At 35.0% G+C, this 13419-nt stretch overlaps 1 protein-coding gene across 15 annotated transcripts in view; it reads right to left on the reverse strand.

Moving 5' to 3' along the window:
• The window catches only part of LOC108710147 (collagen alpha-1(XXV) chain), a 240338-nt gene that overhangs the window by 90682 nt on the left and 136237 nt on the right, over positions 1-13419 (reverse strand). For all 15 annotated transcript variants that reach the window (XM_018251275.2, XM_018251222.2, XM_041590048.1 and 12 more), the window contains exon 4: positions 11351-11358. In XM_018251275.2, coding sequence (XP_018106764.1) covers positions 11351-11358 — 8 coding nt within the window. The remainder of the gene's footprint in view (positions 1-11350; positions 11359-13419) is intronic.

Consider the following 13419-nt stretch of genomic DNA (forward strand, 5'->3'; position numbering starts at 1 on the left):
AATTTATGGAATGGGCAGCATTCCCAGCATTTATGGGCTTTTGTGGGCAATTAAGAATTGTCAACAGTTAAAAATCCATAATTCTGACACCAATGGTCTTGTTTGTTATAATCCCTTGATCTACAGCTACCTGGATGTCACCAATGTCTTTTAATTATACGTACTGGTTTCATATACAAAAAGTACTAATATGATATATTTAACTTAAAGTCATACTCATATGCATTATGATTTATTCTTATGTGTCTTTTATTCCCATTTCTGTTTATTTTTATTTCCATTTCTGATTTTTTTTTATTTCTGCTTATTATGGTTTCTTGATGGATTTCTATCATGTGGTCAGATTATTAGTTACAGGTGTTTCATATATGCCAAAACCAACATATTGAGAGAACATCATTATACGTTTATGGGGATAGTGATTATCATTTTAATAAAAAAAATAAAAACAAATAGCGTCAGTCTAAGAAATTGACCTCAAAGTCCATAAAGGCGTACTACATAATATTTGTATATACTAAGCCATTATCTATCTATCTATGTGATAAATTACTTTTTTTCTTTTTACACATTTACATATCATATTCCCTGTTGTGACCACAGACACAAAACAACCAATGTCAGATTATATATGTTATACTTTCCAGATGTTTGTGATGTCACCTACAAAAAACTAAACTAAAGGAGACCTTACAATGGTTGCCATTATGTATTTTATCTGTGCAAGAGATAAGCAGAATTAGGTAAACAGTACTGCTAAAGTATATTTGTGGTTTCTCCCAAAGTCAGGAACATCTAAGCCAGTTAAGTGCATCAGACCCTGACGATTATGAGTCATTTTTGTTTGAAATACAATTATACCATTGATATTATAGGGCCAGGGGAGATTTAGAGGAAGCAATTCATCTACCAACTGCAAACATTTCCACTGAAAATGTGCATACAGACCTTGAAAAGCCACAACAACTAAAATAAAGTATAAACAAAGTCTCTTTGTGAAACCTGATTATTTTGGCATTTCAGCTACTTCAAGGTAATGCACAAGTAGTGCCAAGCACTGAAGAGAAACCGATTTATGGTACAAATCCAAAAGGCAGATGTTAGATCTTGTCTTAATCCAAAACTCATTTTATAGCTGACTGTCATGTTTTTGAAAAGACATCTGGAATAGCCAGTTAGAGTTAATATTTTGTAATGTGTGCTTCTACCATATCTGACAGTACCATCATAATGATTTGTGCTTAAATGATTTAATTTCTTTTCTGCATGCTTTTATGACTTTATAAAGATGCATTATCAGATTTTACTGCAAACAGGACCATATGTTGTGGCTCAGTGTGGCAGGAAAGTGTGTTTTGCGGAGCAAATTGGATAAATGAGGTTGGCAAGACAGCTTGCCATTAATTTGCATAGGCCTTCTATTTTGTTCATAACTGGCAATAATACCATGTGAGAGAAATCACCCACCACCAGTTGTTTTACTTATTTTTATGCAGTGTGTCTGTGTTTTTACTTTTACTTATGCAATGTGTCTGTGAAAGTTTTTCAAGCAGGTAATGTTATGCAGCATCAATTACTGATAAGTCTAAAACAATGGCCTTGTATGGCAATGGCAATGGCCTGAGTAATCTTGAAAAGTTTTCACCACTGACGCTGGCCGTCACCTTCAATTCTTCAGTTGAAATGAAGAAGCTGCTAAGAAGAGTGGTGAAACCTTTTCAAGATTGCCCAGCAAGCCCAGTTTATTTAGACTAATTACTACTTGATGCTTCATGCAATCTACTATCTATTACTGCTCTCTGTTTGCTTATTCTATGACTGATAAGCTATTTAGAATGCAATTAGATAGCATTTTGTTTATTGCTAGAGTTCTAAGCTTTGCATAAACAAATGTCAAATGTTATCCAATACTGTTTACACAGTCATATAAAATAAACACATCTCCTATAAAACATGGGGAAAACAGTGTATTCTCCGACTAAATGACCACACCTAATAAAAGCTCCACTTTATCGTCATATTGCAGAAATATGCACCCATCCAAAACATTACAGTGCAGTTCAACGCATTTTCAACATTAGCATAATGCATAGGGTTTCTACTGAACTAATTTTGCCTATTATTTTAATTAAGAAAACTGTATCTATGTTTTTGCGCTAAAGATGTCAAATTCTGAAAGTAAAGACACATTCTTCTTTTTATTCATCTATGCAGAATCAAAAGGAGTCAACAGCCTACTAAGAAGCCTCTGTATAAACAAACTCCTTCCTGCCCTCAGTTACAGACTAATTATATTCTCCAGGGAATGCTGATTTGTTTTGATTGTGTTTGGAGAAATAGGAAGCAGAATGCAAACAAAAGGCCTCACAGAGCTCTCCAGGAGCTTCTTTGTGGCGGTGGAGCCTTCCATCCAAACACATACACAATCACTACAAAGAATAAGAATATCCTACTGGACCCCTTTGGGTCAGATATGGCCCTCCAAGAAACTATTATGGTTCTGATTATGGCCAAGGGGTCCACAGACTTCTTTGTATCTGATCATTATATTATTATAATCTTATCTTAGCTCCAAAAGTTGCATTCTGAACAACTGACCCACAGTAACAGGGTATAACTTTATCTTGACCCTTACTTTTCTTCATTAAGGGCTTTATTGTTCTGTTGCCTACATACATTAACCCAGGAGTGCCCATACTTTACTAAGGCGAGGTCTACTTTTAGTGATGTTGTTCCATTATGATCTACATCCATAAATGCATTGTTAGCGTTCTGTTCCATGGAAAATAATACGGATTTATGGGAAAATAGATATTGCTATATTTAATAAACAACTATTTCTTATGTAAATTTAACATAGTACTGTAAATATCTGAATAAAAATTATAAAACAGGAGGGTGATTTAGACAAGTTGTTTGTTGACAGTGCCTTGAGATCTACTGATCACCAATTAAAGGTCTATTGGTAGATCCCGATCTACCTTTTGGGCACCCCTGAATTAAACCCGTCTCCTCTGAATGAGAATTTTTAAAGTAATTCATCCAAAACAGCCACTAAGTCAAAAGTATAAACTTCTTATGCTATGCAACCCCCATAGGATTGGTCGCCTTTATTTACATTAATAATTTGGGGGCAACTAATCTCCTTAAACTGCCTTCCCTTGCCTTCCACAGACTAGAATGTAAATCGGCGACGTGATGGCACTTGGAGCGCTTGGTTTTCCGAAGCCGCCCCAAAGTTGCTTCATGAGGAAACTTCGGGAGACTTTGGAAAACAAAGCACTCCGAGTGCTATCCCCCCGGTGATTTACATTCTAGCAGGAAGGCAGTTCAGTGATTCGGGGAGATTAGTCGCTCCTCTTCTTTCAGGGGCGACTAATCTCCCCGAATATGAAAGTGTGTCTCTGCCATAGACATAATTTGACCACAATTATTTCAACTGTATCTGAATAATATATTAGTAGTCATTTACAATACAGAAGGCAGTGTGCAAAGTAACAATATCTATACCCAATTAAATACAAACCCAGTGGAAGAATATTCAAGATATACAAGAGTATGTACTTATTGTAGATACCTTGTATCTAAAACTTTATTTGTTTTTAAAGAAAATCAATAAAACGTCAAATTAAAAAAGAGAATTAACTTGTATGTAGGAGTCAGGGTTGGGCAGAGGATGTCATTATGTGTCCATGGCTTTCAGTGTGTGTGCCTAAACAACTACGATATATGCTACATTGAACTATGTGTATACAAACGTATTTACAAAAAGCAAGCAACCATGAAAAGTATATTGCAGGAATGATCATGGAAGAACTAATGTGTAACTAATGTGAACTAGTGTTAGGAAGGTTTTGTTTTAAAAAATTGTATTTGATTTTCACATTAAACAAATAGGAAGGTTTTAAAACAGCTGGCAGTAAGCATAGTGAAATCTGCCCCTACATTGTTATAAAACTATAAGGAGTCACAAAAAGTTACGTATATTACAATACAAACAACTTTATGTAAAAAAACAGAAATCAGAAAACATGAAACTTGTAGTCCTTGATCAAAGCTCTACACATAACTAAAATCAACATTTTTTTATGCAAAAGGAATTAGCTGTGAAATTGATATGATTGGCCGTGGAAAAAGTGACTAATTGCATAGCAAAGGGCAAGGCGGCACACATTTTACAGATAAAAGAACAAATGTCTGCATTACTTTACTGCAAAGAATTCCAATGGTAAATCATGTTTTTTTTGCAATACATTAGTACAGATATCATCCTCACATCAAAGAACACTCTGTTAAGGATAATGCTATTTCTCCAGGCATTACAATAATGGAAAACCTAGTGACTAGTTTTGTTACAGAGGTAAAATAGAAAATCAGGTCTTGATACTGCTGAGTCTTTACAAAGCTTTTCATCTAATAATCACTATGTGCCTAGCTTGGAAAAATGGGACAGACATCGTGTTGAACAAAAGGTTGATTTCAATGCAATGGAATTTGTTCTTAACTATTTTTGATTTTGAAATATTTTTTTTTTACTGATCAAAAGGGAATATAGTGTAACAACATAACCGTTTTGCTTATGCTTAAGAAATGTTCAGAGACTGACCGATTAAAGGAATGGTTATATAAATACAATATTACAGGATATGTTAAGGCTAATGTCACAGTGAATGTTTTGACCACATCTTCAGTCGTCTGGTGTAAAAGAGTGGTAAAAACCATTTTATTCACCTGATACTGCTTTTCATAGTGTCAAAATGCCTCAAGGCACCCTAGTGAGCATTTGTAAGCAATTCTCTGGAAATTCATAGTGGTATAGGATCCCTTATCCGGAAACCCGATATCCAGAAAGCTCCGAATTATGGAATGTCTGTCTCCCATAGACCCCATTTTATCCAAATAATCCAAATTTTTAAAAATGATTTCCTTTTTCTCTGTAATAATAAAACAGTAGCTTGTACTTGATCCCAACTAAGATATAATTAATCCTTATTGGAAGCAAAACCAGCCTATTTGGTTTATTTAATGTTTAAATGAATTTCTAGTAGATTTAAGTCATGAAGACCCAAATTACGGAAAGATACATTATCCGGAAAACCCCAGGTCCCGAGCATTCTGGATAACAGGTCCCGTACCTGTAGTAAGTGAATAGGAAGAAATATTCCAGCTAAAGAGTAAGCTGACATTTATGGAATAATCTTCAGGCTTTTTTGTATTTTTCTGGCTGGTGGGTTGGTCTTGAAAATAGAAGGCCAGAAAAAACAAGAAATGAAACTGCTCTATAAACATGTCTGTGTAACATTCACTTTCCAGGATTTGGTTTGGAATTTGGCGTAATCTTATCACTTTTTGCACAATTCAGATATGGCCAAATCCTAAAGCGGTTATATAATAAAATATGGAATGTATCCTGCAGGTCTAGTCACCTTTGACAACCAGTTAGCAGGTGGTATTTACTGGTCACCTGTTTTAAAGAGAAAGCTTTCATTGTTTGGTTACTTTGGGCTACTGCACCTGGGTAAATGTTGTGCCTTTTATCAGAGGAACTATAAAAACTATAAAAAAAAAAGCTTAAAAAAACGACTGTACTATGCATTCACTGATCAGCAAGGGTATGGGGCAATCTGCTGACCAATGCTTACAGCAGCACACGGACAAATACAGTGCTGTCTTTTATACAATATGAGGGTTAGTTTTCTGTCAATCTGAACCCACTGAACATAAAGCCATGCGCCATTAAAGCTCTAGACAACACTAAGGGGCAGATGTATGAAGGGTCGAATATCGAGGGTTAATTAACCCTCGATATTCGACTAGGAACTAAAATCGTTCGACTTCGAATATCGAAGTCGAACGATTTAGCGCAAATCCTGCGATCGAACGATCGAAGGATTATTCCTTCGATCGAACGATTAAATCCTTCGAATCGAACGATTCGAAGGATTTTAATCCAACGATCGAAGGAATATCCTTCGATCAAAAAATCTCAGGCAAGCCTATGGGGACCTTCCCCATAGGCTAACATTGACTTCGGTAGCTTTTAGCTGCCGAAGTAGGGGGTCGAAGTTTTTCTTAAAGAGACAGTACTTCGACTATCGAATGGTCGAATAGTCAAACGATTTTTAGTTTGAATCGTTCGATTCGAAGTCGAAGTAGTAGTCGAAGGTCGAAGTAGCCCATTCGATGGTCGAAGTAGCCCAAAAAACTATAATAATACAGAAAGGTGATATGAAAAAACAGTAATAGACAAATAGTAACATGATGTGACTGTAAGAATATTAATTCTAATGTCACACCAGACATTTTCTCCACTGGCATGAGACTGTAAAAAGTGTACATTTTTGGCCCAAAATCTATGCCTGGTCTGACAGCCCAAAGGTGAGAAATAGAAAGTTGGGATCACTGAAAGGGCAATAAACATGTGGAGTAAAGTGCAGCAGAGAAGTAGCTACAGTATATATAGCTATTCTGTCTATCAGGACATAAGGAGATCAGGACATAAGCATGCTTGTTAGACAGCAACAATCATATTATGGAAGAGAAGGACATCTGTGAAGATAAATCAGGACATAAAAGTCTAACATTAAGGATGGACAAAGAGAGGATGAATGAACCAAAACTGTTCTTGAATTAGAGAAAGAAGGAGCAAAAGCAAACTAGGTTGTAATTGAAACTGAGGGGAAAGAGATAATTTCAATACTGACATACTTGCTATCCAACTGACACTGAAATGAGGAGAAAGGAAAAGAAGAGAAGCATGTATGGGCCAAATCGAGGAGGCAGGATAGAATGGATAGACGAAATTACCATTTGTGAAGCTCAGATAGTGGAGGAGAAAGAATGGATAAGAAGAGGCATGGAAGTCTACAACTTATGCCTTAGCAGTCAGACAGTAGATTGGAAGCAAGAATGGAAGATGGGGAAGGGTTTTGGGCGTTGCTTGGAACAATGAATCCAACACCATATATAATTTTCAGTTAAAGGCCAAAAAGAAACAGAATAGGAAGTACGATCATCGGAAAACCACAATGCAATAAATAAGGAAGACTGAGTGCAAAGTTGCTTAGACTAGGCCCATCATCATCTTAAAAGTTAAGTTAAAGGTTAACTTCCGATTTAAAATAATGACAAGCAGACAATAATATTCTTGCAGAATGAAAAAATAGGAGGAAGTCTGTATTGGTGGTGAGAGAGAAACGCGATGAGAGATAATGGATGAAATGTGTTTGCATAGAAAATACACGAGTACAGTAAAGGTAATACAGTAACTGATTTATGGAGGTGTATATTGTTTTACCTCTCTTTATTAGTGCACAGTAAGTATAGTAATAATGGGAATTGCTTATGTTTTTCTTATTTAACCTCCATTATACACTAGGGTGCCACAAGGCAGAAGAGAGGCTGAAAAAGACATGGATCACCGAGATTTAAAGTTCTACATGTGAATGCTCTGCCTGGCTTCAGTCCAAGCCTTTCTAGTTAAGAATCACTGTTCCATAGGGAACAGGTCTACCATCAAATATTCATATACCAGAAGGTATTCTTATGCATATCTACACAACAGCAAGTTTTTGTTATTTGCTATGTCTATATTAATCATTTACTATTTTATATATTCTTTGCAGTTCCTTTTCTTATAGTTACTAACAGTACTTAACTACTTTTACTAAAAATTTTCTTTTCAAAATATTATTCTACATTAAGGGGCAGATTTACTAAGCTCAAGTGAATAATTAGAATAAAAAAATATTAGAATTACGAAGGTTTTTTTTGGGTACTTCGACCATCGAATTGGTCAAATTCGATCAAATTTGATAGAATCAAATGATTCGAACGATTTGAAGTAAAAATCGGTCGACCATTTGATAATCGAAGTACTGTCTCTTTAAAAAAAACTTTGACTTCATACTTCGCCATTTTAAACCTACCGAAGTCCAATGTTAGCCTATGGGGAGTTTTTGTGGGTCGAATAAAAAAACTTCGATCAATCACTTAAAATCATTCGAATCGTTCGACTCGAAGGATTTTATCGTTCGATCAAGCGATTTTTATTCGATCGTTCGATTGAACGTTTTGGGCTAAAATCCTTCGAATTCTATACTCGAATTCTGAAGATTTCACTTCGAGGGTCAAATTCGAGGGTTTTTTAACCCTCAAAACTCGACCCTTGATAAATCTGCCCCTAAAAGTTACCTGTAGGTTTTTCGCTGACAGTTCTGCTTTTGTAAGTAATTGTCACTTGAAGTTCCTAAACCTGACTGTTTTGCCAACATGACTGTTCCTTCTTAAACTGCCAGTTAGAGTTTCTAATCCTAACTGACTACTGCTGCACAAATATGGCAGCCCCCTCATAGATGAACAGGGTAGTAACAAAGGTATTGTAAAAGCATCAGGCACATACTTTTATCGCAAAATTATAAATAGCATTCAAATTATGATAGATAATAAAAAAGGTTATTTTCTGATGTCAGTATCTCTTTAAATGTATTACAGGATAAAATGTGAAAAAGTTTGATACAGGTCTAGTTGTCTAGTTTTTTTCTGAAAAAATAGTCCACGTATTACAAATGTTGCCAGAGGTATGTAAACCCCTGGCAACAGACATAAAACCAGTATTACACAGAATAATTTAACATGCTGAGAAATACTATATTCTTTAAACACTGATAGATTGGTATGTGAGCAGAAATTCAGAAACCTGATTGTTAGATCAGATGCCCTTGCATAAAGCAAAATATGAGTGCTTAAAATAATTTTTGCAAATAATAATATTAACCCACCAATATATTATATATTTTGTATTCTGTGTATTATACAACATCCTACAAACTAATATTGCAGTAATGACATTTTATATGATCTACTTATCACATCTAAGTGTGTTTGGTTTTACAGTTTTACTTACATCATGTGACACATTCCAACCACATGAAATGTGAGCAGTGCACAGGGGGTTATTCATCAAAGTTCGGATTTATCTCAATATTTTCTGAAAAAAACTCTGTAAAAATCTGCCTTATTTATTAATACACTTTGCTGAAAAAAACCCGTATAAATTGTGAAGAATACAAATCGTACGAATTTAACGGATTTTCCACCAGAAAAGATTTTTTCAGACTTTTACCCGAAAATCCCAAAATCTTCAGGTTATTGCACGGAACCCATCATACATCGAAAAATCTTTGGGACTTCTCACATTGACTTATATGCAACCTCGGCAGATCTGAGATGCTGGATTTTCGGATTCTGACTTTTTCCATCCTCGGGGTATAATAATAATAATCCAGAAAAATTCGGATTTTATACTAAAAAACATGAATTTTTCAGGCTTTTGGCATTCGGAGTTTAGTAAATAACCCCCTTAGAATGAGCAATCTGTTTCGCATTTGGCTTTTACCTTTCCTTTTACAATTTTTTTCATTGTCCTGTGCATTGTGTTTGGGTGAGTTCTGCATTGTGTGAATTGTGGTTACTAGTTTATAGGTTATGCGTATTATCTGTTATTCTGTTGTTTGTAACTGTTGCACTTTATTGTGTATTATTTTATGCATGTATATTGTAAGTACTATGTATGTATGTTTCAGTGGTTTTTAAGGTAATTTTAAAACTACCAAACAAAACGTTTACTCTATTATATTCTCCTAGATATATTTCAGGGGTCAGCTTTGCCTGGACTCTCTTAAAAACAGGCCTGCACTGAACTGCAATTACAGTATTTCTTCTCCAAAAAATACATTGTAATTAGAGCCAGGTGGGTCTTATTCTGCAAGATTTCTACAGTAAAGTGAACATTAATTGTAATATCTCATTCAGTAACTCAGCAGGGGGTGGAACAGAGGATGAAATCAAAGAATGTTGAACTGTAAAGACCACGGCTCCTTCCAATCTATGGAAAGAACAATAAGAACCTGATTTATTTCTGTGAACTGTGCTACACCTACTGAAAGATATACTGCTATTATACAGCACATGACATTGTACTACAGTTCTACATTTTCAAAATTAATTTTCTTCTGTTAAAAGCCCAAAAGTTTTTAAAGAAATTCTAAACTTCTTTCTAACTTTTAAAGAAGGGTCATTTTATAATTGTTTCTGTACAGCATTCTTGTGATGCAAAACATAAACCTCCTTTTTAAAAGATTTTCCATTTTTTATTTTTTATACATAAAAATGTACATGCCCTTTTATGTCAAACTACATTTGTGGGCCATATTTTGCTGGATGGATCATGGGGTGTGTTCTTTTATAGTTGTTAGAAAACCCCATTCCGCTCCACCGCTGAAAACGGTGAAAACAAGACAAATATTATCTCTTTTGGGGGTGCACAATGCAAATGTTTTAGTACTGCGATTACTCAAAAGTGATCTAAACCCAAAACAATAAAATTACATAGACTTACATATAGTGCTTCTCTGAGCACTTTTGAATTATACATTCATATTCTATTTTTTCTGGATTCTGGGATATTTGTTTAAACATTTTACACTGTTAATACCAGACTTTTGGCTCAACAGCTGTCTCTAAAATCAAAAAAGTCAGCAACCCTGGTGTTAAATGGCCCTAGTGTTAAATGACAGGTATTGCACAGAAAGTGCATAGACAATTAGGCTGACTTATATTCAGACCTTTAAAAAATTGTCTGAGCTTAAAGTCTGGTACACTCCGAAAAAAACTGCTTATATAAGGAACTACAAAATATTGAAAATGAATGTAAACAGCAAAAGTGCTTAGAGGATACGCTACGTATTGTACATTTACACCATGAATGTTCAGGCCTTAGATCCCTATTAAGGTGGCAAGATGGACATCCCTGAATTACTGGGACCACTAACCCTTACATCTGCTAAAAACCTTCAATAAACCAAATACTGTATGATTGCAAACAATATATATTTATGCTGGGTTATTAAGGTTCCAGAACAAAGTACTGTCTTATTAGTGATGAGAAAATGAAAATAACAAAAAAAATTAATTATATGTTTCAAAAGAAATGGGAGATTCGGAGAAACTGGGACAGAGATGCCTAAAGAATTTGAGCTTCATTTCCATACACCTGCAGTGTGGGAAATAAGATAGCTGAAATATTTAAATGGACTGGAGTGAATTTTTTTTAATATAAGATACATATATTGTATATTGGAAGCAATGCCTTACTCTCTTGGTTACAGAAACTCTTACACAGCTACAGAAAAACGTAATGCCTAGTGTACTGCACAGACCAAAACCACGTCATTATTCTGCCAAAGCCAACAAATTATTAAAATATATATGTGAAACAACTTACAATTGTTTGAATATCTGCAAGCCTTCAATACAATTTTACCATGAGAAAATGATACAAAATACTTACAGGAGGTCCTAAAAAGAAAAGAAAAAAATATAGTTAGCAAGGCAATATTAAGACTAATAACAACAAAATCGTATCGCATCTTATTCTACAAGGTCACATCCATGATCTATTTCCCTCATCCCTCACTGTCTTTACAAGGGCTATATTTGAAGAAGCTGTACTTTTAATAGAGCTGTGGTATGACCTTGCCATTTATCTTAGGAATCATACAGTTGATTGCAGGTATGTCAAAAGGTTGGGCTGAGAAGCTTGGAGTTGTGTTTTATAACAGTTGGGATGCAAGTCTGAAATCCCTGCTGTATTGTTTGTTGGTTGATATCTAACTGTCCTAATGGTCCACACCAGATTCAGCATGCATCAAATCTCAGTAAACCAATAGAAAGACTAAGGTGTCTATTTATTGAGCTATGTAAGAAATGTCATTCCAATTCGCCAGACATCGCCAGGCATTGCTGCTTGAAAAAAGTCTTGCTTATTAATCTTTGAACTGATTTTCAGCAGCAACTTACCTACTTGAACAAATCCGGCTTAACTGTAAGCACCCAGTTAAAAATGTGACAATATGGCGATCATCCATCGCACCTTTTTACCTAGATAATGCCAGAAATTGCTTGCTACTTTAATTTTCCCTATTAAAGGGGTGGTTCACCTTTAAATTAACTTTTGCTATGTTATAGAATGGCTCATTCTAAGCAACTTTGTAATTGGTCTTTATTTTTTATAGTTTTTTTAATTATTTGCCTTCTTCTTCTGACGCTTTCAAGCTTTCAAACAAATGCTCTGTAATGCTGCAATTTAATTGTTATTGTTTCTTTTTATTACTCTTCTTTCTATTCAGGCCCTCTCCTATTTATATTCCAGTCTCTTATTCAAAGCAATGCATGGTTGCTAGGGTGATTTGGAATCTATCAGCCACACTGCTGAAATTGCAAACTGGAGAGCTGCTGAATAAAAAGCTAAATAACTCAAAAAACACAAATAACAAAACAATTAAAACCCAATTGCAAATTGTCTCAGAATATCACTCTCTACATCATACTAAAAGTTCATTTAAAGGTGAACAATCCCTTTAACTAATGGATTAGATGAGGTCTGAAGTGGCAAGTAATAATGGCCTCAAATCTGGCGCTTGGATTTGCCATATACTTTACACAGATTTTTACACCACTTTTTTTGAAAAGATTCATTTTACACAGCATAATAAATAAGCCACTTAGATATTTCTATTTTTGTATCCTATTAAAATATTGGCACCAAGCATTAGTTGACTGAAAGGCCAGCAACATCAGCCAGGAGGCAAACCTAGGCAGCAATTATTTGAATACATTCCTGCAATACCTATTATTTATAAGTCCACCCACTTAAAGTAACTTTTTTCTCTTAAATCAGGACTGTACAAACTATTTTCTTCAATTATTATAGTAACGCTGTCTACAATCCTGAGCTCAGAAATGCTCAGGGAATCAATTTCATTTGAATCAAGCTTATGTTGCTTCCCTTGCTAGCATGCATACAGTGTATTTCATGTGATCATCTGGAGATTTGCTTTCATCACCTGCCTCCACAAGAACACAATAAATGAGTAGCTATTAAAATGTCACACATTGTGACATGATATCTTCACCTTGCACTGATTAGTGCAGTCTGCATGCCTCCATAAAGTGTACCTTCAGGGGACTGTGAAACAAATGGTTTGCCAATCAAACTCAGTATTTGCAGTCTTATTAAGCCAAACGGCCACAACTTCCCAATCAATGCTTTCAATTAGCTTCTCTGCCTTGCTCTGATTTCTGAGTAATACAAGATGCTGGGACAGCACAAAAGCGCTAACAGATGTATCTTTAATTCACGTTTGATATTGAATTTCTTTTTTGCAAGGTTGATTCATAGACCAGTAAAATAGTTTTCTTTGCTGAAAAATTACCTTCCTGTGCAGGATTTGTTTTATGAGGCTAAGCAGACACATTGCTCTCGGATTTATTTTCAAAATGGTAAAGCATATCAGCACAGCATTTATTAAGTATATTTAGAAGAGTGTTTTCTCATAACCAATTGGCATGTGCAGTTCT

This window comes from Xenopus laevis, chromosome 1L, assembly GCF_017654675.1.
Source record: "Xenopus laevis strain J_2021 chromosome 1L, Xenopus_laevis_v10.1, whole genome shotgun sequence".
NCBI lineage: Eukaryota > Metazoa > Chordata > Amphibia > Anura > Pipidae > Xenopus > Xenopus laevis.